The 27,928-nt window shown below is 47.7% G+C and overlaps 2 protein-coding genes across 7 annotated transcripts in view; both read left to right on the top strand.

Moving 5' to 3' along the window:
* The window catches only part of LOC135387859 (uncharacterized), a 61,576-nt gene that overhangs the window by 2,551 nt on the left and 31,097 nt on the right, over window positions 1-27,928 (top strand). The gene's annotated exons all lie outside the window — the stretch shown is intronic.
* Window positions 51-27,769, top strand: LOC135387860 (uncharacterized). Its single transcript, XM_064617038.1, has 14 exons — window positions 51-67; window positions 183-212; window positions 886-915; window positions 1,076-1,105; window positions 4,065-4,083; window positions 5,751-5,845; window positions 7,900-8,301; window positions 11,981-12,215; window positions 14,953-15,094; window positions 19,258-19,406; window positions 21,494-21,608; window positions 23,568-23,738; window positions 26,025-26,144; window positions 27,539-27,769. Coding segments are annotated over exons 2-14 (1,695 nt in total). The 5' UTR covers window positions 51-67; window positions 183-211; the 3' UTR covers window positions 27,725-27,769.

Raw genomic sequence — 27,928 nt, 5'->3', positions numbered from 1 at the left:
TTACTTTTTTTTATATAGAATACTTTCTGTTTTCAGCACAATCGGGGGTTTTTCGAGCAGGATCAATGTGAGTACGCTACAAGGCTACAAAGGTTTGATGCAGTGTAGACGTGGCTGATAAGTAGAACGACGATTCAATGTGTAATGCTTCCTTTCTGATATAGAATGCTTTCTGTTTTCAGTGCAATCGGGGTTTTTCGACCAGAGTCAAAGTGAGTACGAATGAGACGTTCCATTCCCAAACCTAAAAGATGACATAGTGTAGTGGGATAGGGCAGCCGAATAATTAGGGTTCCGCGATTTTGGTTTTAATCGGAAAACACCGAAAAACGCATATGCCGGGTAAATTTTCTCTCATTCGGTTTTAATCCAAGTACACCGAATACAGATCGACATTCCAGGAACTACGACAGATAAATTGCTGCACATGCCCAGCATGTTGTTAATGCAGATCAGGAAGCTATACTGAAATACGATGGCTGTGAAAACTGTCAGTTTGCTTTTTCGTTAGCCGTAAAACGCCACGGCAGCCAACAACGCCATGTTGAAAATTACATTGTGATTTCTATTTGGGAAACTGTCGGGAAAGGCATCTACACGCCAGGAAAAACATCGAAAAACACCAATTTCGTTAAAATCGATAAACACCGATTTCGTTAAAATCGATAAACACCGAAAAACGTACGCCCAATCCACAAAAAAAAAAAAAAAAAAAACGGAACCATAGTCTGAATAAGCTTTCTGCATCTGTTCTGCTTCGTGCTGCCTTCTGCTTCATTTTCCGCAAGGCTACAAAGGTTTGATGCAGTGTAGACGTGGCTGATGAGTACACCGACGATTCAGTATGTAATACTTCCTTTCTGATACAGAATACTTTGTTTTCAGTGCAATCGGGGTTTCTCCAGCAGGACCAAAGTGAGTATACCTGAAAAATGACATAGTGGGATAGGGCAGCCCTCTGCTTCATTTTCCGCAAGGTTGCGATAAGGTTTGATGCCATCTAGACGTGGCTGCAGATTCCGACGATGCAATGTGCGATACTTCCTTTTTGATATAGAGTACTTTCCGTTTTCAGTGCAATCGGGGCTTTACCAGCGGAGTACAAGTGAGTATCAAAATTGTTCGAGATTAGATATCGAATGATGTTCTGAGGCTGAAGCGCATAGAAAGGACAATTACACATAAAACATCCAGAGCTCGGATGAAAAGTCGCTAGGAAGGTGTGTTAGCTTAAAGGGACTATGAAATTTCCCGAACCCCCATACTTTTTTTCGATGGAAACTGTTCTTCCCGCAGAGAAACTAATATGCCACAAATTTTTCCGGACGAAATCGCTCCACCCTGCGAGGAGCGCGCGCTGGAAATGTCTCTTCCGCGGTCCTCCTCTCCCGCGCATATTTCCCTGCCGATGGTGTAACTGTACGGACCGCTCTTCGGTTCCCCGTTACGTCACCGGTGTTGCACAATGGCAAGTAATGCCGCGAGCTCGCGCTGTGGCTGCCGCCACTGCCGAAATCTGCCGACCGCGCGAAACCTGCTGTCATGGAGATTTCCACTCCCGATGAACGCATACGCAGGATCCTACGGCGCATGCTCCTGGCGGGATTCCTCGGCTCGGCAACACGTCACGATGACGTGTTGCTGAGCCGGCCGTGGTCGCGTCAAGTTACCCGTTGTGTCTCCGCTCGGCAGCTCGTCACGGCGCGGCGCCAGCTGTCCTCCCTTCGCCGCTCCGTTTAAATTCGCTCCCGAGAAATCCGCTCGCGCGACGAAAGTAAAATTTCGGTTCTAGACTCAGAAAAATGTCTTCTTTCGAACGAAACGAAGAAAAAAATCGTTTCATAGTCCCTTTAAGGGGGAATCTCACAAGGCACGTGAACGATCTAAACTATCATAAGACGGGTACTGGCATGTTCTCTTGGCTTTTCTCTAGTCAATGACGTATTTTTTAGAGGACAAGGTTGAGCCGTTGATGTGCCGACATGTGCTGCCATCTCGATAAGAGTGTCGCACACTAAAATATTTGCGAATTCGGGCTCAGTCGAAATCAACGGACAGTCCTGGAATTCTACAAAATGTGTCATCGACATGGGCAAAGCAAGGAGAACACGCCAGTACTTCTGTTTTGACGATATTTTACGCAGTTTCTGAGCGCTGTGCGAAGAAGTAGTGATTACCGTGTAAGTCAAGTGTGACGATCGCGAAAGTTCTTACAGTTCATGGCGTCTATCTAAGCGGCACACTTGAATGGTTTCCACAGTATGAGCTTTTCAAAATCCTTCCAAACTCGTGACACCACCTCATTGGACATCACAGTATAATCGTATTGTGAATGTCCGAATCAATTATTTTCGTTTTTTTGTGTGTTTTTTTTTTTCAGCCGCATGCTGCGCTGTGCACAAGTATTGTGTGTTGTCGCACCCAGGATCAGCGGGGGGTTTCGTATAGAGTCCCCTACCTTGGAGATCTGTCTACGCCACTGGACCGATCTTTGAACAACATATGTTTGAGACTATGCATAATCATACAAACGTTTGCACCAAACGATGTTGTCAAACAAGAATTGTATAACCAGTGTGACCGGGCATTATACATGCGCCATACATGTTTGAAGACATCCAGTGCGACTCCGGCCTTAGGTACACCTCTTCAGAAGTTGCGACATTGTGTACGAGTAGAGCACTAGTTGCAAAATTACCATGAGGAAAACAATGAAATTCCTTTTCGGCCACGAAATCTTATTAGGATCTTTTTCGTCCTTCCGTAGTTGGCTATTTTATGGCTACATTTTCCCTCGACTTTGGCTGGCTTAGGGTTTTGCATCGGGTAACACTTACACTGCATTGCTAGTGTGAGTCTCTTGCCATCTACTTGCATTCACGTCGCTTACCCGAAGCTCGGGGGAATAATGCCTTCAACAACTAAGGACTGCCCTATGTAGACTATGACCTGGGACCCTAGACTTGGGACCTTGAAGTATCAGGACTTTTATTAAGAACACTCCGTATGACGTCTGATAGCTAGCTGTACAACAACAAGACTTGCATTTCGTGCATGCCCCTTCTTGCAATGCTTCTTATCTTTCTTAGTTTCTTTCCGTGGGTTTCTTTCCGGCATGCACGGGCAAAATGTCCTCTTTTGCCACAGTTTTAGAACCTCTTGCAGGACATCTGTGCTGTGCATATCCACACTGATGGCATGCGTCTGACTGTAGGCTATGTACGACGGCTGGTGCTGCTCCAGCTTGGATTTCCTTGAACTGTCGTTCTCCGCGTTCCTCTGCATGGCCCTTGTTGTCGGGTCCTCGTTGATGAGCCGCTGTTGTAGACGCTTATTAATCATTCCAAGAACGACCCGACTGCGTAACATGCGGTCATGTAAGTCGCCGAAGTCGAACTAGTTTGCAAGTGTACGCAAGTCCGTAAACCAGCTGCTGAAGCGTTCGCCCTGAAGTCCCGCTGAAGTTCCGCTGAAGTCCCTGTAGCTGATGTTGATGACAGGCTTACAATGTTTGTCGAACTGTTCGGTTATGTTTTCTAAGCGTAACTTGCCTGTCGGGTTGAAGATGAACGTCTTGTATAGACACGCCTTGCGTCTTCGCCAATCGTAACAGGAAACGTTGCTCCTTGAATCTCAGCGTCTTGCGTCTTGACTTGTTGCCGTTGAAAACAACTTGAATTGTTCCCTCCATATTTTCCAAGATTGGTCCAAGTCACCGGACATATTAAGTAGTCTCCGCGGTGGGAGAAGACTTGGAACTTCTGAACCATGTACATTATGACGACTTGGGACAACCCTTACAACGTCTTACGGCTAGCTGTCCAACAACAAGAAATCGCGTTTTAACTGTTGCCTTCCTCGCCTTTACGACAGACAGACTTCACCCTATATACTGCGTAATTTTCCGTGGTATTGCGTTAGGGGGCGTGGGTTCTCATAGTGGTTCCCGCAGGTCTGGTGCATGCATTAATTGAACTTGCTTCGGGAATGTTATGGGAACTGATACAACAGTGCCCATGGTGGCCGATTGTCTGCTTTATTGTCCCGTCTTTTCCTTCCTTTAGCTGGGACAGCTGAGACCGCGTAAGTATACCTGGAGGTTCGTTTGTCCCAACCCAGGTACTGTGGTCATTCTGAGGTGAAGGTAATAGACATCAATGAGATTGAGGATCTGGATGAATATAATCCATTTACCGCGTAAGGTACCGCGAAGCCGCGGTTATGTTGGCAGCTTGTTGCTTGTAATTCCAGCACAACAAGGAACGCACGGCAAATATTTTGACGAGTGAAATTGCGATAAAACTGCTCCGGGCAATTTGTCGAGCGACGTGACGGCTACGTAGCAGACTTACTTGGGCTTCCGACCCAGTATTGTCCGCATGCAATGCAGCCGTACATAAGGAGGGAACAAAAATAGTTTAGTTTAGTGTGAGCAATGCGCAGTTGCGAGTAATTTTCAATTAATTTTCGAACGAAAATTGTGACGTACGTGTATAGATAATACGAGATATCAGTCCCTAGACCAGCTTCCGCGTATGGTTTCTCATACGTACGTCAGAGCATCGTACGCTATCACCTTTGCGTACGTAAGCGACAGCGGTAGTGGTTCCGCGCCCGCGTAGTGCCCACACTCTTAAAAATGGACTTCACCACATAGCACGCTCCTAGCCAACCACCACACCGAATGACAACGTTCTCGCCCTAGATTTGTTGAAAACGGGAGGAGGAGCCTATTTTGTGCCATTATGCACGGCACAAAATAGGCTCCTCCTCCCGTTTTCAACAAATCAGGGGCGAGAACGTTGTCATTCGGGATGGTGGTTGGCTAGGAGCGTGCTATGTGGTGAAGTTCATCTTTAAGAGTGCAGGGGTGCGCGCCTAATGTCAGGGGCAGGTTCGATCGTGCCTAGGACACAGCGAACGACTTGTTTCGCTTTGACAGGTCTTGGATGCTACGTTCATTAAAGGCGATGTAGAACTGAGTTCTTACTCAATAATACAGTACTGTACAGTACATACAGTACAAAATTATTTATTTTGCTGAAAAACAAGCTTTCGGACGGAGTCCGTCCTTCATCAGGTGCCATACATTGAACACTTTGGTACAGATATTTATACTAATGTACACGTCAGAGAAAGGGGACAAAGAAGGTGGTGAAGAGGTGGTGGTGATGGTAATTCTTATTAGAGAGGACTGAAGGCGCGAAAAAGAAAATACAAAAGAACGCGATGCGATGTACAGTAGGAGCGTTACCGGAGGCAAAAACCGTTGAGAGAGCTCAGGTGAGCGAACATGGGAAGACTGCTGGAAAAAAAATATTACTGTTGGGGTTTGAGAAAAGATAAACAATAAACAATTATTTAATTCGAGTGCTAGACTTCTCCCATTCTTTGCCGGTTAGTTACATACAGTAGCAGTATAGTACTCGATATAAATGGGTGCTCGTTATGCACCCGAAAATACGGTTCTTCTGTGTGTTTCGTCATGAATCGACCAACTCCGCCAGCACTCTACGCTACTAGCATTCATATTTAGCTACGCGCACGCGACATACTTCTGTTGCATAGATGTTCTATAGCGAGTACGAGAAAAGGTAAAACAGTGGAAAGTACAATAGAGAAACTGATACTACAGCAAAAACTCCCTGGGCTCTCCCATTGAGTAAAGTTATCGGCTTGTGAGACCCGGCGCCCCTGTAAGGCAAGCGTCATATGCCTCGTCTGAACGGGTCTTGTTTATCAAAACGCAGGACAAGTGACAGCACCTTCGCCTTCGTTATCTGTGCTGTGTGTCTGCTCCTACTGATAGGGAGCCTTGTGATCTACCTCGTATTTTTGACCACCGGTGAGTTGACACACTGTCCAGACACCACATAGCTCCTTCCTTGGGGGCCACCTCGTCTGCACTAACGGCCGTAATTGATTTCGCTGATTGATTTCAATTTTATTTTTCCAAACAAGTTGGTGGGGAGGTCAGCAGCAAAAAGCTGCTAGTAATCTTCACCATCGTATAAGGATCATCGTCTCGACATCCCGCTTCGTGTAAAGGAGTTTGGAAGTTTTATTTTTTCTTACTTGAATATGTACATAAACTCTTAGATAGGGACTGCTAAGCAAGCCCGAGATGCAGTCCCCCCCCACGCCCCCCCCCAAAAAAAACCATATAAAATGCATTTTTACATGGAACACGTAGCACAGTCCTGTGTAACAGATAAAAAGAAATATTCATAAAAGAAAACACTTATACGCACAAAAAAAGGTATCATCAACAACCCTAACTGACCGTCGCGTCATTCAATTACAAGGAATTTTTTTTATAAATTCCGTGTTAGCGCTGCGAAGCAACTGTGGCTATGAGCGGCGTACAGACGTGGATAGATGGAGAGAGGACAGCAGGAAGCGGTGGTGAGACAAGGGGGGTTAGTATGCGTCCTGGGCCGACTTCAGGGGGAACTGTGGCGACGTTCGTCTGCAAAGTCTTCCGAAAACCCGAGGCGGTTGTTGCGAATCTGCGTTATTAGACCAGTTTTAATCTCGTTATCCTTATACCCTGCTATCTTCCTTTGGCTTTGCATGCATAAAGACCTAGCTTTCAGTGGTAAAGTTACTCTCGTACTTGACGCTTGATACGCTTTGATACTTTTACCTGGACAGGGAGTTGATTCCATAATAGTACCCGTACCATAGTACCCGTGAACGACTTTCTCGTAATCAACGAGTATTTGCCGACGCAGGCTGCAAATATGGACGACACAAACCCGTAAGCCTTCAGTGGTCATATCAATGAAATCGAATGAAATGAAATCAGGTTCTGACAGTAGGATTCGAACGTAGACCCTTCTGGTTTCAGGAGAGGAATGATAACCGGTATGCCAGGATGTCAGTACTTATGCAGTACAGCAGTTATGAAGAATTCGGTGGTCATTTCGTGACAAGTACGGGCCTAGTACTCGGAAACTGCTAATTTCAGGGTTTTTTGGATTTAATCCGCATGAATTTTGTCCACACAATTCTATCCGGATTTTTGAAGAGATTTTCTCCATGTGTTATGTGAAAGAAAATCTGAATTTAACGTCACACAGAAAACTCCCGCTTTATTTTCTTGTAGTGTTGGCTGTTTGCACAAGCCCAGGTACGCGCAACATTAGCTTTTAACTTAGGGGCCACACCATTCAACCACGCGTGCCTGGAACACAACGGAAGAGAATAGAAACTGATCCAATGTTGCTTGGACAGGCAGTTCCGTAAACAGAAACTATATACGAGAGGTTACCCGACAACAAGAACAGGAAATCTCTCTTATTTTTTTTTATTACTCAGTCACATTTCTAGCCTGGTATATATTCAAAAAATATCGGGGTTTTATCCAAAAGAGCCCACTGGAGAGGATCTTTTTAAAAATGTTCCGATTTTTTTTTTCAACCCTCGTTAGGTTGGCGCCCGCGCTGGATCACGTGATCGTTATCTCCCAAACACGAGTGGTAGAAAGCTGGCGGTTTTAGTCCCTTGGATCACGCTAGGAGCATCGCGGTCGGTCGTTTTCTGGTTCCGTCGTCTGCTAACCCAATTATATTAGGGCCCCCGGCAACGCGGTTGCTTCGAAGCCCGGTGAAAAAAAGTGTTACTACGCAAATTCCTGACACTCGGAAATTGCAATGAGAAAGAGACGCACCAACTGCACGCAGTTCCTTGGAATCCGACAAAAATCTCGCAGCAAAAATCTCACCACGCGCCATTAGAATGCCTCAAATACAAAGGGAAAGGCCAACCGTTCACGCTCCTCCAGCTTTCTTTCCGGGTTTGTTTTCGAGGTTCCTCCACACACTAGGCGCTTCGAGCCATAGAGCCTCTTTCCAGAACAAAAGCAGTGCACACGACATGTTACCCATATTTTAAAAGGGACATCCGACACTGGCGACGTCCCTGACAGAAGTGGAGGAGGAGCGAGAGGAGGAGGAAGTGGAAGTAGCAGCAGCAGTAAACCTGGAGATGCCGAAGAGGGGACAGAGGTCATTGTTGTTGAGGACATATACCCAACGGAACCGACGACGACGACGACGACTACGACGACAACTACAACGACGACGACGACTACGACGACTACGACTACAACGACTACGACTACAACGACAACAACTACGACGACAACAACTACGACGACAACAACTACGACGACAACAACTACGACGACAACAACTACGACGACAACGACTACGACGACAACGACTACGACGACAACGACTACGACGACAACGACTACGACGACAACAACTACGACGACTACGACAACGACTACAACAAGTAAGGTTCACTTTACAAAGAGGGAAGTCGTGATCACTGAAGGCGGTTTCCCATTGTTATTGATGAAGCTGGAAAGGCCAGTTAGTAGCAACGAGGACATTAGTGTTGAGGGTGTTTCGCAGCTGGGTAGCTGGCCTCTGGTAGCTGGTTTTGAAAGGTACACAGGAGACCTATGCCCGTGGCACGTGTCTTTAGAATCGTACCAAGGTTATGTTCCTGAAGGCTTCTTGTCTCACTAGAGAAACAGAGAAAATTTGATTATTTTTTTAGAACTGTGACGTCATGTTAGGCTCCTACGGAGCGCCAGGCAACGTTGTTGCCCTTCGCGTCTTCCCTGGGGCTAACCTTTTGCACTCCTGTAGCGGAGCCCCACGTGATATATGATACGACCGCAGAGGGAGAGGGAGACAGAGGAAGAGGACATCTCTTTCATTTCCCCCTCTTTCGATCAGTGTCACATGACTTCTCCACCACGTGATCTTCCCCGGAAACCAGCGTGGCTGTTAGGAGACGTGCCCACTCCAGAACATTGCAGTCTGCAATTTGTGGACTTATGAGTACGTCACAGTACGTCGAAGCAGAGAAATAGAAAATAGATTTTTATTTTTGAGAACTGTGACGTCATGTTAGGCTCTCACGGGACGCCAGGCAACGTTGTCGCTCTCCGCGTGTTTCCCTGGGGCACATATGATCCGACCGCAGAGGGAGAGGGAGACGGAAGAGGAGATCTCTCTCCCTTCTTTCGATCAATGTCACGTGACTTCTCCACGTGACCTTCCCGGCCTGGCGTGGTTGTTAGGAGACGAGTGCCCACTCCAGTACGTGCAGTCATTGCAATTTGTGGGCTTATGATTACGTCACCCGCTCCACGCGTCATCGAAACTTGTGGAGGCTCAGCATATATCTTTTAAAAATTGACAGAAACGTACAGAGTTCGTAAACAGGATTGAAATCCTTGAGGCACCTTCTTTTCATGGACTAAAATAAACGCAGTTTTCCGAGCCCGGAGTGGCACTGACGCAACGAGGTGAAGCTGTCCATCAGGAGCCAAAAAACAGTCGGCTCAGCTCACGCACCGCTTACACCTGCTTGATCTGCGCCGGCTACGTCACAAATCACGTGTCCGGGGACACCTGCACTCGTCGTTCTTTGGCAGAAGCTTATTTATTCGTTGAAAAACACGCCGCAAGCGAAGGAAAAAGGGAAGGGTAAGCGTTCCTTTAAAGGACGGTTGCTCAAGGATTCGAATTAAAATATGTGGGCATGATACCGCTAGCGATTACAACATTCGCATTTACTTTGTGCCAGTAATTCGTAAATGATAATAGCAAATCGAAACTGAACTGCGGAAAGCTCCACACTACGGCGGTTCGGTCGTCGGAGGATACCATGGCGTCACCCAGCACTGTCGTCTGCTTCGAAACCCGCATTCTTTCTCGCGTTTTGAAGGAAACCAAAAAAAAAAAAAGGACGTCCCACGGATGTTGCCGTTTCCGTCGTGTAGCCAATCTCTTCCCGCAATCACTTATGAAAGATTACCATTACGGCGAGTGCACTTTGGAAAAACGTAGTATCCTAGCATGTGAAATGAAGCAGCGCCGGGAAGAGATTCAGAATATCAGCGGTGTAATGCTTGGAGCGCCCTCTCGCGTCAGAGGCGAAGCGCTCACTTCGTAATGTTTGCACGCGCACAACCTTTCAGGTGATTTTGTTGTTTGTGGCATGCAGGGTCCTGCACGGTTGCTGAGGAACAGTAATTTCAGGTGTCTTCGCTCATGATCAGTGTTGTCATACTAGGTTGTGATTTCATCTCAATATACCACATTCGCGTCGCCCCCTGGCGACGGAATGTCGTACGTCGTCTTTCCCGCCCAATAATGGTGACGCGCTTTTCAAACTGGCTCGTTGCGCGGGAAAGTAGCGAGAGAAGGAAGAATGTGGAAAGAGTGAAAGCGCATTGTACTCGTTACCAGACCTCAAACGTCCGCGTAACGTTGAAACCGATTATCTCCCCACAATGAGTCTCCCGCAGGTGGGTCCATAGCGATGTTTTCCACTCAAAGATGGCGGACTCAAGGGCTGGGCATGCGCATACGCGTTGTCGGAAATGGTTCATTCAGGCAGGGCTGTACCCTTTGCATCATCGATTTACTATTATATTCTTTACGTAGCTCTGAGCGTTGTTTCCAACATCCTGAAACGAAATAATGCGGGAGAAAAAAAATCGAGAACATAAACGGGTAGAAAAGCGTTTTTTTTTTTTTTTGCGGTTTGCGTTTTTTCGCAACTTTGACGTCGCGCATTCCCGCCCAGGTAAGAGCAATCGGCCGAATATTTTTACTGCTTATTGACAATACCACATGCTTTCAAGCCAGTGGACAGTTCCACCTCCTGACGTCCTCCTGAGAGAATTTCGTACGGAGGTCGCAAAAGTGCTCCGCGATCCTTGACAGGTTATTTCTTCACCTTATTAAAGTAGGACATCGCCAGTTATACCATGGGAAAGCTTAAACTCTCCTCTTTCTAACGATGTCTACAACACATCTCTAGTTTTTTTTAAATAATGCTGTTAGTTACTGTGGCACGGAACATCTCAATGAAGACTACTGAGGAATGCCCGGGCGACTACCCAACCCCAGAGCAAGAGGGACGCTTTGACAGACAGTGCAGGCATATGATTGCAGCGCAGGTGATCAGCGATGGTTATTTTCCCGACATGGAACGATCACTCGTATACTTGTAGCGCCGCCCCAAAGACTACACGAAGCAGGAACACATGACAACCGCATACTCCCAACTAACTCCCATACTGCATACTCCCCGTAATGGGTATTTATTTCTTAAAGGATAAAGGGGCATCGATCAACCGATAGATCAATCGATTCTTGATTATCGATTATTTTGAGCATCCTTCGTCGTTGCAAATTCCTGCAAGTCAAACGAGGCATCCATGCACCAAAACACATGTGCTAGCTAAATGAACTACGTCACTTCGCTTCCGTCCCCATTTCTTTGACCCGTGTGACTCCGCCCTTGAGAAGGTGTCAGAGACTCTGGAGCTACGAGCACCGGAAGTGCTTTTGGCCGTTTAGTGGAGAGGCTACCTTCAACCCGACCCGGCATCCCGACCCTACAGTGCGGCAGCTTCGGAAAGCCATATGTCCCTCTGAATCTTGCCTTAGCTTGGCTTTACATGAGCTGATGCGTCATCAGTTTGTTTATGGGGATTTTGTCCAAGCGTTGGTCCCATAGGACAGGTGTGGTGTGGCAAGTCTTGATGCTCAAATATCGCGTTTTCATACGACAAACAGTCTTGAGCGAGGACAGGTTTTGGAGGTGCAGGACTCGCACAAGTGAGTCCGGTAAGTATCCTCAACATAATCTTCGGCCTCACTCCAGGACGGTTTTGGTCCTTTGTACCAAAACCGGACCACGTGGGTTTGTTTTTGCGCGCCTACTGGAGTTCGCTGGAGAGCCGCAAGGGTACACGAATGTGAAAAAAAGTCGCTCGACTAAGCCACACCTCTTCAAACAGGCTTCACCTGCAGCAAACAAGTGCTATAACACGTGGTGGTCCGGCGGACTGCCCCGACGACCTTCTTCCATTGCTCTTCACCTGCTGATAACCCTAATTGCTTCGCAGTGGCTGATAAATTAACCTGGCTCGTCCCTTTTGCAGCGACCCCGCATCCGAACTTCAAACCTTTGCTGTGCACCGTGGGGTCACAGGCGACCCACAAGAAATACTACCCAGATAAAGATCTCTGTGACATCCTCTTCTTCACCCACATCTACTGGAACGAGGAAAAATCGAAGTGGGGTCCTTCGTATGCCCCATATGGTCAGGTGGCATACGATACTTTTTTGCGCCACGTAAAGACACGAGAACACAGTGGTGTCTCGTTCGATTTCAGGTAAGCCTCGCGCCAAGGCAACGCGGGTAAAACAGTGTAGCATTTATCTGTGCGAACTGTGCCAACTTCTGGTTGGCTTTTCGCGCAACTCGGCGAATGTGAATTTTTCTCTTTTTTCTCTTTTGTGAGACACGGTAGAATGAAGCTGCATTAGACTGCGAAGAGGTCTGCGAAGTCTGATCCCATACGTATGTTGTCAGATATCTGATGGCTGTAAGCGATGTGCAGTCGTGGACTGAGGGGTCACACACCATCAGGAAGCCGTGGGGTACTGGACGATAGTCCTGGGCCGACTTCAGAGGGAACTGTACAGACAACTGCACGTTGTCGTTACCCTAAGTATGCTCGCTACCCTTTAAAAACGCGAGCGAAAATTTGTTCGACACGGCGCATGGGCTTTGTGTTCGTAGTTGAGATAGGTACGATAGGAGAGCAGAAAGAATAGGCTTAAAATGCGATCTCAAGCAAAGGATGCAATGCCTCTATCCGCCTCTTTCTCCATGTGACGCCTCATTCAGTAGGCGACATGGGACTGCCTGGCACGTGCATTAGGCGAATAGATCTCTCCATCTTTGTAAACAAATGACGTAATAGTGTTCGACAGCGCCACCAATAGAGTTCAGAAAATTCCAGGGCGCTTAGCGCCTCTTTAAATTGTGGCCTGTTCCGATTTCTCCCCTACCGGTCAATTGTCCACGACGTGTCGAGGTCAGCGAAAGTGTGACGTTTATCGGGTGGAGGTCTACTGGTACCCTGTGCGGTTTCCGAAGGATTGAGAGATCCCTCGCAGACTCTTGCGATTCTCTTGCGCAGGCCTCGTCGTTCTTCACTTTTCTTTCCCCAGCAAACCATATACATCCCAGATACATCCTAGCGATATCACAAATTGGATATCCATGGGAGCTTCACAGAGAGCCCGTTTACGTAGAAAGTACATCCATGCGACTGCGATTCCTACTGCTTTCACATCCCAGAACCGTCGCATAGACATCTCTCTTGGATGTTTTAGGGATATTCAGGGGATATTTTAAAATTGATGCTATTTTTGTATTGAATCAATTTGAAATTGATAGTGGTTGATTGCTGTAGCAAATGAATGCTGCACACACTAATTAAACCAAAAGGTATCTACTTTTGGCCGCACACCCCACTTGGGGAAGGGTGCCCAGCAACCTTTCGGCCATAATCCAAAACCAATTCAAATGTGCTTTCGCCTTTCACCATATGAGACGCAGGCGCCATTTTTTGTCCCCTCCACCGCGGTCGCGGACTTCAAGAGATACCAGAGCGAGCATATACTGAAATACAAATCGTTCGAGCCCGTGCATCAAGTGTAGCGTGGCGTATCACGTTTGCAACGGTGACAACGTCTTTGCAGTTAACTTGTGAGTCTGCAAACGACGTCAGCGTCTACCTGAGAATGTTCCTTACACCCCACCCTGGCAAATATCATGTTTTTAACTCAAGCTACCGTCTATAATGTGAGTACTTGGTAAATAAAATAGTAAACCCAAAAATTGTCCCCGTTTGCTTACGTCATGCCAGTAAGGGTCACGTGTCCTAGGTGTCTCCGAGAAATAACTCGCGCTTGCTCCTTTACACTGCCTGCTCTTTTTACGTCTACCAGATGTCCCAGGGATGTAGAAAGTAAGACTTTTCGAAGTCTTATTGTGGACATACAGGTAACGTCGCATAGACGTGGTGGACATATGCGACGTGTGCGACCTTTGTGGGACGTACCTGGGATTTCTGGTTTACTGGGTCTTCTTCATTCGTCATTTCAATTACGTTTTCGAAGGACTGTCCACGGTGGTATGAATACAGTGACTAGTACATGGCTCGGATCCCCGAATTCCCTCTGTTTACGTTGCAGAACGACCATACCTGCAGCTCTCCGTGTACCAAGAGGCGATTTTGTTGTTCCGTGTCCTATCATGCTGTCTCCATTCGCATGACATTGATGAAATGTGGCCGCCTTTTTTTGGTACGACACTAGGGGTGTCCCTTTCACTTCAGCCCAGTTTTCCCAACATGGTGTGGCGCAGGCAAATAAGGGCGAAGGAAATATAACTTAGCACCGACAGCATTACCGATGTTCGACCAGGCGAAGCTCCAGCCATAGGGAGGTTCTGTTTTATGTGCGGCTCTGGCTTGCGCAAGTTGATGCAAAAGTATCCTTGCACGTTAATTAGATCGCGGATGAATATGCACTAAAAACACTGCCTCCCGTGCACGCGCAGCGAACATAATCGAACTCTGTGCGAATGCGCGAGCCCTGAGCACCACAGCAGCCATGCGCAGCGGCTGCGCAGTGGAGCAGCCATGGCGGGGGCTGAGTGGCATATTCTACCAAAAATATTCTGCTCTGAAGAAAATTTGCGCGAAAGAGGAACCAAAGCGTTCCCGGAGCAACAAAACTTCACTTGAAATGACACATGGCCACCTGGAAACATGCCTTTTCATGCGGAATGTACCATAACGTGGAAAACGTGCATATATATGCATCATAGGACCGTTCTAATACGTCAAAGTATTAATGCTTTAGCATTAGAATCCTCGCTAGGCAAGAATCGCGGCGTGGTTTTTGTCTGTAGCCACCGCGCGGCGCGCATGCGCGGTGAGTAGTGAGTGTTTGGGTTTGGTATCAACGCGATAGATGTTCCCGTAGCGTCCCTGACTACCCTTTAGCGCTATGTCAGTGCGACTGGCGAGTGATGCATGCTGTGCATGTTTGCAGGCATCTGCAATCAATAACCACGAAGATCACGAGTAATCTGGAAGAGTTGTACCAAAACAAGATCAGGCACTTCGGCGTCCTGAACGTACTGATCAAGGCCGATCAAGATTCGGCTCTTGATCCTGTTACAACTTTGTTTTCGGTAAGCAACCTTTCACGTTGTCTGTCAGAAAAAAAACAAAAAAAAAACAGTGCTGTCACAGCCCTAATGTTGCTGGGGAAACACTGGATGTGTCATTCCACTGCGGTGATCAACACTACCTATAGACAGTAGAAGGCGTCGCACAGGGAGGCCCTCTGTGTGCAAGAAGGGGATACGTCTACATATCCGCTGTTTAGTATTTTTGCTGCAAGGGCATCTACATACCAGCATGCACCTGCCAAACAAAATTTCGGACCGTATTGGAATTTACTGACCCGCTGCAGGAGGGTAAGAAACTGGAAATGCAAGTGTGTCATTGGGACGGACAGACTGATCGGGTACACAAACGGTGTAGCTTATAATCTTGCTACGTTGCGGACTGAACTTGGATGAAAGAGTCACTGAAAAGGTTAGCCAGCTGTAGGACTCGAACCCACATCTTCTGGATCACCGATCAAGGGCTCTGCCAACTGAGCTAGGCTTGAGCTTAATTTCAATCTTTTCCCAATGAGAACAACTGATCCCCTCGGTCACCTGATACCGGAGCCGTTATCAGAACAAAAAATCGTTCGGTAGATCTGAAAACTTGCTCCGGTATCATGTGACCGAGGGGCCAGATGTTCTCGCTGCAACATCTTTGGGAGCTAATTCCTTAGGAGTTCGCTAATGCCTTGCTAAGTAGTACCCTTCAGCATAACCTATATTGCAGTTGATTTCATCTCGGAAAAAGTGCACGGAATTGCAATTACTGTACGAAACATTCACTTGCAGTTTTCTCGGTTTGGGGTTTTGCGGCTTATCCCCTTATTGCATACAGCGGTTCAATTGTTCATGCTACAGTTGCTACTGCGAAGTCAAGGAAATGGCGGACAAGACAAAAGCTCAAAAGGACAAAAGGACAAAAAGGACAAAAAGGACAAAAGCTCGAAGCAGCTCACGGAGCTCACGCACGGAGGCCTGCGTGAGCTTTGACGCAAGCCTTCTACCGTGTAGGAGTATCCTCAGACATCCGTGCAGCGCTGGAGGACAACTGATGGCGATGTTGGACGAAGGTCAACGCGTTAAAACATATTTGACTTTTGGGGAATTATGAGACGCAGTACAAGTTGCCCAGGTTGCTGACAATTGAAAAAAAAAAAGACCAATTGCTGAGCAAGCGCGTGCAGTGACCTACGCTAGCTGTATGGGCACAGCCTACCACGTGACACAGACCGCGATCATGTCATCAGCCAGTGAATTGATATATTGTGTTACGATAACATTTATCTAGAAGGTGTGCCGCGGTATGTATGATTTTATAAAATAGGTAATTATCGTTGTGTGTGCACTGACGAAAGCTGCACAAACGTTAGCTACCGGCCAGATCCAAGTGAAAAAACGTGCTTTGCCCAGGGTCGGCTGAGAGGAGTTGGCCAACTAAGCCAAGCTTGGCCCAAGCTAAGACAGCATGGTTGGGCCGAGCTTGGGGATTGACAATGGCCTGAGACTGGCCATCCATTGGCAACCAACATAGGGCCAACCTTTCTGGCCAACCTGGCCAACGCTGACCCATATATGGCCCTATCACGGCCCAGTGAGAAATTTTGCATGACAACGCTACTTCCCAGCGGGAAAAGCAATATTGGCGAAACACTGGGCCGACGTCTGCTTCCAACCTAAAAGTTGTCGGGCCAAGGTTGGAGATGGCCTCACTCGGGCCGACATCGCCGGCACAAGCTCGGGCCAATGTACAGCGCCGACCTGACAGATGTAGGGCTGGTGTCTGGCCAATAAGGAACCAAGCTTGGGTACTGATTGGGTAAACGTGTGCCCTAGAATGGCCCATAGAACAACACCTGTACATGGGCTACCCACGGCCCGTTGCAAAAAAATGCATGACCCAACTCACTCAATTCTCTCGCGGGGTAGGGTAACGGCGTAGGGGGAGAATCGTAAAAGCTCACAATATGCCCCGAGATCACTAGAATCAAACAGGTCAGTATAAAGAAAAGAAATTGCATTTCTTTCCTGAGGAAGAACAGCAGATACTATACATAGGTTTGTCTTGCGAGCTTCCACAAATTCGAGAGTCCTGCTCGCGTGTAAGTCAAAATGAAGGGTGAGATGTCTAAGTTTAATTTGATGCGTACACAAACAACACTGAAATGAGGAATTGCTTGTAGTATTAGCTCACCATGAAGATAATGTCTCTGTTTCTTACTGCTTTGAGACAATCACTTGGCCAATCGAAAGTTGAACTTATGCAGTGCTACACCATTCCGCGTTCACTGTCCCCGAGGCAACATACCGAGAGTGAACCAAGCTTGGCAAGAGCTTGGCTGGCCAACCGAGCCGCGCTTGGCCAACGAGCTCGTCTCTTGCTACAGATCTGCCCTGGCCGACGGCTTGCCAAACCTCGCTCTACCTATCACAATGCAACATATAGAGGACGTTAGAGGACCCGTTCTCTTTTTTCATATGGCGTATATGGCTCTTCTGTGACAGTTTCAACGACTACAACAGAGTCTACGTGACTGTCTCAATCTTAGGTAATATGGGCACCCTCGAGAACTGATTGAAATTGTCATAAAGAGACATCATTGGCCACTTACCTTGGTACTGCCTGAAGATGAGTTCGGTAACGGACTGACGGCAAGCTACGGTGGCGTCCCTTCGGCATGGGCAGTTGGCCCAACGTCATTGGCCAGGTCCTCGCCGACGTAGTTGGCAGTTAAAGTTGGCCAGCCGTTAGAACATGACTGGCTGGCCGACTTAGTTGGCTGCCAACTGGTCCCCGACTTTCTGGCGACAGTCGGCCGTCGGTCAATTTCAATTGGGGATGCGTTCACACGCGGCGACAATTTCGGAGTTTGTCCTAGTCGCCGGACACCAGGCACCAACCATAACTCGAGTTGCTAACCAACTTGAGCCAACCAACGTGAGGAGCATTGCCACGTGACCCTCGAGGGCGTCAAGTGATTTCGTTCCTGCCGTATATCCTGACATTGGTTCAATCCTATTTTTTTCAATATAGTGCTTTATAAAGTGTCTTCGCTTTGATTATTTGGATTTGGAACCATACACCCCGATTGCCAAAAGATTGCTTGTCGGTGGAGTTGGAATGTGTAAACGCGAAGACAGCACAGTCTTCAAGTTGGCTGACGTTGGTTCGAGTTGGTGCCGAAAGGTGACATGTGTAAACCCTAACTGAACTGTCTTCACCTGCCGTTACCATGTATGGAGACGCTCTCCTCGGAATGAAGCGTGAAGCATGAGAGATCACTTCACCACATTGCATGCTTCTAGCCAATCACCATTCCGTGTGCCATTCTGTGTCATGATTCGTTCAAAACAGGAGGAGGAGCCTACTGGGACATGCATAATGTTTTCCAGGTAGACGCCCCCTCCCATTTTCATCAAATAAGGACACAGAATGTAGATGGGTAGAAATCCAGCGAACCGGTAGAGATGTAGGAAGGGAGTTGCCTCAGGACAGAAGCCGCCGATATTTCGAACAGAGACTGTTCTTCTTCTGGGCGAGAAGAGAACAGTCTCTGTTCGAAATATCGGCGGCTTCTGTCCTGAGGCAACTCCCTTCCTAAGGACACAGAATGGTATCATTCAGTTCACTCACCGCACCGCATCAGCCAACTGCGCTCGCACGCTCCTAGCACGCTCCTAGCCAACCATCATCTGCCCTCACACCGTTATCCACCCTGATTTGTTGAAAACGGGGTGCGTAAGCCTATTTTGAATTATGAAGAGCATAAGTGATTTCCACAAATTACGGCAGATAACGATATCATTAGAGATTATGGTTGGCTACACTCTTAGAAATGAACTTAACCACATCGCACGCTCCTAGCCAGCCGTCATACCGAATGACAACGTTCTCGCCCCTGATTTGTTGAAAACGGGAGGCGGAGCCTATTCTGTGCCATTATGCACGGCACAGAATAGGCTCCGCCTCCCGTTTTCAACAAATCAGGGGCGAGAACGTTGTCATTCGGTATGACAGTTTGCTAGGAGCGTGCTATGTGGTGAAGTTCATTTCTAAGCGTGTAGGAGCGCGCAATGAGCGTGCGAGTGTGGGCTGAGTGGCGCCTGAGTGTCAACTGAGAACATCTTATCCTTAGATAAGTGGGACGATGAATCGCAAACAGCCGTTTGTTTGTCTCGTGCAGAAGATACAGACTTATTTGAAGCAAACTCACTCCTATGGGGATACAGGCCGTGGTGCAAACCCAATGTACCTGGTAGCGGCTTTCAAGATGATGAACTTTGCCTCAGACAGAAGAGAATTTGCCAGCACAATCAAGAAGTTTGCTCAAAAGTATGTACCAATAGACAATGCCGCCCAGACAGGCGGCTTCCATCAGTGTACCTCATTAACCTGTTCAATTAGCTTAACCGAACTAAAAAATTGATGAAAGATAGCGTTTTTTTCTTCTTTTTTTCCTTGTGCTACACTCTTAAAAATGGACTTCACCGCATAGCACGCTCCTAGCCAACCATAATCTCGAATGATAACGTTATCTGCCCTGATTTGTTGAAAACGGGAGGCGTACGCTTTTTTTGTGACACTTATGCTGTTCATAATTGTCACAAAAAAGGCGTACGCCTACCGTTTTCAACAAATCAGAGCAGATAACGATATCATTCGAGATTATGGTTGGCTAGGAGCGTGCTATGCGGTGAAGTTCATTTTTAATAATAATAATAATTGGGTGTTTACATCGCGAGACAACTGAGATCATGAGCGACGCCACAGCGGTCGGTCTGTGGATTGCTTTTGCCCACCTGAGGGTTCTTTAACGTGCGATGAAAGCTCATCACACGGCACCCCGTATTTAACGTCCCTCGCGGAAGACGGCGTGTCTAGGCAACTTGTACCCTGCCACCAAGTTGCTGGCGTCCTCGGCCGGGTTCGAACCCGCGATCTCGGAATCAGAAGGCGAACACGCTACCGACTGAGCCACCGAGGCCGGTGAAGTTCATTTTTAAGAGTGTAATTAGAAAGTCCATGACCACAACGCCCCATTTCAGTCGGAGTTACAGGATCTTTCACGATATTACCACAAAAAATTCGACACCCGAACACTGGCCATCTCGGCAAGGCTGTTTTCGGATTTCATCAGTGGCGGCGCTAACGGCAAGGCCGGAAGAGAGTCCCACAGCGCATGCAAGCAGCATGAGAAATCGCGCATTTTGTCTGCGCAAGCTTCCATCCATCCATCCAGGACGTTTTTTTTTTGATTGGGTGTTAGCGCCGCGAAGCAACTGTGGCTATGAACGACGTACAGATGTGGACAGACGGAGAGAGGATAGCAGGAAGGAGTGGGGGACAGGGGGTTAGTATGCGTCCTGGGCCGACTTCAGGGGGAACTGTGCCGACATTCGTCTGGAAAGTCTTCGGAAAACCCAGGGTAAACCTCAGACAGCACAGCCGGCGGTAGGATTCGAACCCACCACCTCCCAGTCTTCAGCGCGACCTTGGTACCACCAACGAGCGGACGCCTTAGCCCACTCGGCCATGCCGCTGGTCATCCAGGACGTGTTTCAGGCCCGAAAAACCCGTCGTTCATCAAGGCGCGCTTGTTCAAGTTGTCCCACTTACAGTATGGGGAGGAGGAAATGACAACACAGCACAGAACATGCGATGTAGGTGACTATCGGTAACTGATGGCTGCGATGGATGGATGGATGGATGGAAGCATTATGATCGTTGGCTTTCTAATTAGCGTGGAAAAAAAGTTGGTTACCTTTTCCTGTGTTCAATTAAGCTAATTAGATAAATTAATGAGGTACACTGATAGAAACCTCCTGTTAGGGCGGCAAAAACTTTCAAGTGTACACTTGTGAAGGTTTTTGCCGCCCAAACAGGAGGTTTCTAATGCCTCCCTTGAGAAACCTTGTCCTACCTTGTTTCTAATTATTACTTCACCAAGGGTCACCCCCTGAAACACCCTGTATATAATCGTCAAGCACGTCACAGAAGGTAATACACGATATAGACGATATTGTGTACATCGTGTCAAAGTCCGCTCTGGATTCCAATGCTAAGCTGCTGTGTCGCATTCGGGTAGATTTCCTTGGTCATTGGACGGTGTGTGTGCGCATGACAGTAACGTAATTGTCATATTGGCCTCTGTCAGCTGCCGTGATTTATTCAGACCCACCCTCTAACACCCCTAATTTCTTGGCAACACTCGTAATTTTTTTTTACTTTACGGAATAGCTATAATGATAGTTCCGAAATGGAGTATTACGAATGCGACCCCGCCTTTAAGCGAAGAACTGCAGCTATAACGATGGGGGTTCTTTGTGGAAGTTACTCGTTACTGATGAAAGCTCCTTCTCTACTCTATCTTCAGAGATGCTGTTGTCTCGTTTCGTGTCTGAAAGTTTCGCACGTTTCAGGTCGATAGCCAACTACATCGTCGTGAACACTGCAATCAACACATGGCATGGTGGCTGCAAGAGCTTCCCGCCAACGATGTGGTCAGACGCCCAACAGACTTACCAGCCAGCGTTTGTAAGCACCTGAAAGCGCACTATCTCTGGTAGCACATACAATATCAGCTGGCAAGAGGGCAAAATAATTCTAATGTGTAACTTTTGCTTTTTCTGCAATTTGCTCTTTTTGCAGTTTGTTGCTTTTTGTCCAGTCTCCCAGCATCATCTTTTGGAGCAAAAAAAAAAAAAAAAAAAGACCTGAATTGAATTAACTGCCGGGCAACTAATTACTGGAATTTCATTAGCTGACACATGACGTGTTTTCAGGGAGATTCTGTTGTGCTTTAGGCAAGTAAGTTTAGTAGTTAGCTACCTGTGGACCCGTAATTGTCTTATGCATTGTAAGGTGGCCTGGCGTATTGATCCCTGCCATAGAAGGCAATAGTACACTGTTAAAACAGAACTTCACCACATAGCACGCTCCTATAGCCAACCATCATTCCCAATCATATCATTCTGTGTCATGATTTGTTCAAAACAGGGGGGAGGCGCCTATCTGGGACAAGATAATCTGTCCCAGATAGGCGCCTCCTCCCATTTTCAACAAATCAATACACAGAATGATATCATTCGGAATGATGGTTGGCTATGAGCGTGCTATGTGGTGAAGTTCTGTTTTAACAGTGTAGGTGCGAATGCTAGGTTGCTGCTATATAGCCTCCACGTTGAAAAGACAGCCGGAAAGCCGACTTCATCTCATCAAAGGTATACATGCCGTTTTCACTGCTTTCGGTTCGGTGCCAAAACGACGTCCGGTTTCACAGTAAACACTCTGAGCCAATCAATTGTGCCGATCGATTGATTGATTGCGTTTCCAGCCGCTTCTGATTTGAGGAGAGAGGAAAGGGTCGTATACGCCCTTTCGTGACAATTCAAATTGTCACAGAAGGAGTACGCATCACGTTTTCAACAAATCGGGAGGTTCCGAGTGTCCTTTGTCACGGAAGGACCGGAAGTCTTCGTGGCGCCGGAAGTTGTGGCGGTTGTTTATGTTTACCCGAAAATAGCGTGTATCCTGTAAAAAGAGAACTTGACCACTTAGTACGCTGCAACCGCGAGCCCGAGTGAAATCGTTCTGTGCCCTGATTTGTTGACAACGGGTGGTGTACGCCTTTTCGTGACATGTCACAAAAAGGCGTATGCCCCACGCTTTCCACAAAGCGAGAGTGATAGAGGTGTCACTCTGTGCCATGGTTGGCCTCCACCGCGCTATGTGGTGAAGTTCTGTTTTAGGACTGTACTGCAAGGCTACACTGTTAAAACAGCACTTCGCCACATAGCACGCTCCTGGACAACCGTCATTCTGAGTTCTGTCTCTTTATTTGCTGAAAATGTGAAGAGGTGCCTATCTAGGCTCCTCCCTCTGTTTTGAACAAATCATAACACAGAATGATATCGTTCGGTATGGTGGTTGGCTTAAGAGCGTGCTATATGGTGGGTGAAGTTCTATTTTGAGAGCGTATAGTTGGCTGTAAAGGTTATGTTGTTGCTTGCGATCCCAGCGCAATGTGACAGGGAACGCTAAACATGCGCACGCAATGTACCGGTAGTACCTCCGCTGTACCTGAGCTCAGTTGGGACGACAATGGTGCGTACTGAGGGCTGAGGCACATCGCGACACCACGACGCGGCACGACATCTTTCAAACCCAATTGTACATTGAAAGCGAAGTTGAGGCTGGATCACAAGCATCGGGGTCCGAGGGAACGCGGAAGATGGAAATAATGCAGTGATCGGCTTGTGCGACGACCGCCGGATATGTCAATATATGATTCTGTCTTAACGTTAGCATTTCTCAAGCAGCAGCCTACGTGCACTTGGTTCGTGAATTATTTTGCCCACCTCTGCTGCTGTATGGGGTCAACGTCCCCTGTCCACCCGACCCCCCCCCACCTCCCTGTGAAGTGAAATACAAAATAACTGTACTACCGGACTGAGCACGAAATCTGACCAAGTATGTTGATGACCCCCTTTTCAGGACACCGCAATTAGCGACATACTTTCGACAGCACATGAGTGGGATAAGGACAAGACAGCGCTCTTGGCTTTCTCTCTCGGCGTGTCCGCCTATTACTTTGAAAGTAACCGCCAAGCGACATCGCCCATCTTTGAAGATTGCGCGTCTTTTGGGATGGTATCCTACAAGCAGGTACCTCGATTTACTCTTCAGTAAAAGTGAAATAGACCCAAAGCAGCACAAACGTATACTGAAAGCGCGATTGCGATGGCCAGGTCTTCAATGGGCGCTCTGCGAAGATGAGAGACCTGCCGGCCACCCGCATGTACTTCAGCGTTCAAGGGAGGACCTCGTTATTTTCATTTGCGAAATCCCAGGTATCGAAAAGATGCTCGAAAGAAAATGCTCCATTATTACTTAGACGACGACATGAAAGACGATATGGAACAAAAGCCGCATTGTAACGGTCGTTGTAGCATGTGGTGAGCTTATTATCAGGTTTGTCCAAGTTCGTTATTTGCGCTTTTTGTCCATGTTAGTCTAACTTCGCTGTTTCCAGCTCGCGGCTGTGCAGGTAGTTGTTTACAGTCCGAAGAGAATGAAAGACTAAAAAAAATCGCACAACAAAACGAAAACGAGCTCCCGAGGTTTAATGCGTGCAAGCTTTCGCGTGGTGGACCACGCATCGTCAGGTACAAGAGAAGTAGAGTAGTAGGTACAGAGGTAGTGGTGTAGTAGTAGTAGAAGTATAGAATGGTTTTATATTTATTTTGACCAATCTGGCTGAATACTATGGGCTCAACGCATTTATCTCGGGAACATTTCACCTTGACTTCCCAATTAATAGCTGCAAAAAAAAAAAAAAAAGACTGCAATAACCTTGCGCGAAAATTGCAGACTGAGCTCGGTCCACCCTCAAATTAAAATGCAAAATACGGTGGAAGCAAAACGGTTGCTCGGCCTTTCTCGTTTCCATCACGCTCTTCTTTCAGATATAACTTGCAACCATGCTGCCATTTTCAGCGCAATCTTGGCTTGGCCTGGTGGTTTTCGCAATGGACCTTCGCGTCGTGGCTCTCCAGCGAATCAGGCTCGCAGCGCGTGACACACAGGACCGGCGGTAGTACAAAGGACTAGAGTCACTGAATAAGCTACGCTTCAGAGTAGCGACACTGAGGCAAAAAGAGCCGCCATGTTGTTTCGGATGACCTCCAGCCCCACCTCTATTTTGGCAGTAGAAATAGATGAAGATGAAGTTCAGCAGTGGAAGAAGACAACGCTTCGAAGAGCGCTAAATGGATGGCGCTTGAGGTCATCCGAAACAACATGGTGGCTCAGTGTCGATACTCTGAAGCGTAGCTTATTTAGTGACTCTACAAAGGACCAAAGACCGGTCTCGAGTGGGACCGACTAGAGTCACTAAGTAAGCTTCGCTTCAGAGTATCTACACTGAGGTCCAAGGGAGAGCAGGAGTGGCATCCCCGTACCATCCCCAGTTGAGGATCAAGGACGACTAACATAATGCTCGCTGTGTCACAGAGAAGCGTGTATAATTGTTGTGCGGAGCGTCCTGAAGATGTCAAGGTGAGCTGAAGGCCGTCAACTGCTGCTCGTAAACTCAAGGAACATTTCACCTGCGCACGATAGATGGCATCATGCGCTGACGTGCGCAGTGCGCGTGCGCAGTGCGCGTGCGTGTGGGTAGCGTGGCGCGGAAACAAGATGGCGCATGCTCGCTCTTCTGGAACTCAAGTGTCGGTACTCCGAAGCGTAGCTTATTTAGTGACTCCAGCTCGCGCTGTCTCCCCACTGATCCCCAAGCACTTCTGTCCCCACACTGCGCCATCTAATGAAGGCGGAGATAACCTTCTCCGTCGACTCAAGATCATAAGCATGCGCATAAGCCGTTGCGAAAAGGTTCATTCTTTCCTGGGTATTACCACTGCAGTAGTCACTATAGGGCACTTGTGCAATGGTAATAGCCAGGGCCAAATGGCGAAAATCATCATTTCGAGGCGCGCGAATTGAGGCGACTAAATCCGGCATGCGCTTTCTCTCCCTATTCAATTTCTCGCCATGTAAAATGTGCTCAGGAGTCATGGCGCAATCTCCCACGAGATAAATAACGCTCACCCCGTATGGTCAGACAAGTAGATACACCCTGTTTACAATATGTTGTATGGACACAGATTGATATTGGTTGACTGATATCTGACTGTCGATGGTGAACGCAGTGAGTAATCTGAAAGGAGAGAAAAGCGCAGTGTCACATGATGGGAATGGAAGAGTAGATTGCGTATGTGAAGTCGCTAAACCAAGGTGCATGCGCATGCGGAGCCAACTGCAGGCGGCTGCCAAGAATGCGGAAAGAGTGAGAGCGCGAGCGCAAAGTTTCTGCTTCGAACGTCCTGTACTTGTACCTGCTTCGTGTAGAAATTCCGCGAGAGAACCGGCATTTACGAGGGAAATGTGTTCCAGGTGTGCGACCCAGAAATAAAAGGGAAAACACCAACGACTCCTCGGGGCTGCAAATGCCATGCCTACGGATCTGAGAAATACATGTACGTTTGGGACACGTTGGACGACATAAACGAGAAGGTAAGGTATGATGAACAGCATCACGAAAGCTCTCATTGTATGTTGCAGCTCCGCAAAGGTTAGGGGGGCAATGGAACCTATAGTGGCTTCGGGTTTGGGCATGTTTGCACTCCAGGACGAGATTTATGTGCCCATGGGTAACGTATGCGTGATGGGATGTAATGGGATGGGAAATGTACTATATGGGTGGGAAGGTGTTCATGCGGAAGAGACGTGCTGCGTTCACTATAGCAAATGGTTGGTTGGCTTGGAAAGGTGTATGCGGTTCCGACAATACCAGATACCTGAGTTACATAGACCATCTGGCTACATAGGCCATCCCATTATCTATTGTAGTGAACAATGTCCCATGTTCGTCTTGTCTTATCACGCTTCAAGCAGACCAACATGCTCCCATGCTCCGCACCCAGACCCCCAGAGTTTGGGGAGACCGCCACCCCCTTGGAACGTTCTGAACATGCCTATCCGATTAATAATTGTTTTCCTCTTTTTGTGAGAGCGTCATGTCTCTCTCTCTCCAAGGAGAAAGGAAGTGCGACTGACAGGGATACTGCAGCAAAACATACTGGCGTCCCGGTATTTCTTTTTTAATTGATACTTTTTCCAGGCCACAGGAAAGGTTCTGCATCTTCGTTTCCTGCGATTCTTTGCCCTTTCCTCAAGGCTTCCTGCTACTGTAGCATGCACTTCTGCGGGAGCGAAACCCTCGCCCCTGATTTGTTGAGCCGCAACAAAGCACTGTTCTATGCTCTAGGCCTGTTTACGCGGCAGCCTAGTGCATGCAGTTGGAAACTGTCCTGGTTATTACTTTCTCCGTTCCACCGTCCCTCTTCTCACCAAGTGTGAGGACTTTAAGACGTGTAGCAGTCCGCTTCAACGTGCAATACGAGAAAACGTGCGTGTATATTTAGTAGCACTAGGAGGACATCGCACTTGTACAGAATGAATGCTTAGGTACAAGGACAGGGCACGCCAAACAGCACACGAGGAACAGGAATGGCGAAGGAAACGAGCATACTGTGCGCTTGTCCCCTTAATCGTCCTTGTTACTCGTGGTACTACAGTATGTACCACAGTATTAGCCGAAAACCGCTTGGAAGCCACCGCTTTCCGGGAAGCGTAACCGCTAAGCAACCGGAAATGCTGTTCTAACGTAAACTTAACCGTAACCGCTACCGTTCTAGCACCGCGGCCATTCGCAAGGCAAGATCCGCTAGGGGCGCTAGTCGTCCGCCCGGGAGATTAAAACCAGATCCGGGCTGAAAAAGTTTGATCCGGAATTTTCGTACGGGAACCGATACTTGTTTGGGTTTCAGTCAATGCTTAGGGGTGCTTCCAGTTGTTCTGCTTGCCTGTACCTGCATTGTCATGACCACGGCTGTCTCCCTCTATAGATGAATCTAGCGATTGACACCTACAAGAGACCGCACTTCGGATTCATCTTCTTCGACGCAGAGTTGTCAGACACGACGGCTAGTCCATGCATCACGGGTCGCGGAACATTTCCTCGCCTTCGTGCTGCCAGGACGAGGATGAACGCATATCGCCAGGAAAATGATTCACTCGAAAGGGATCGTTGACGGGACTGCATTCTGCTTTATTAAAATGCTGTATAGGATCCGCAATTATCTTCGTAGATAAAATGGTTGAAAACACCTGAGAGCACATGAAGGAAGGGAAAAAGACACGACGTGACATCACACACAGACGATTCTTCTCGTTTGGGTACATTTCTGAGTGCTTGCACTTCGAAGTATGTTGCAAATTGGTGTACTCCATACTAC

This window comes from Ornithodoros turicata, chromosome 3 (assembly GCF_037126465.1).
Source record: "Ornithodoros turicata isolate Travis chromosome 3, ASM3712646v1, whole genome shotgun sequence".
NCBI classification, from domain to species: Eukaryota; Metazoa; Arthropoda; class Arachnida; order Ixodida; family Argasidae; genus Ornithodoros; species Ornithodoros turicata.
This window is presented reverse-complemented; position numbering and strand designations above follow the sequence as displayed.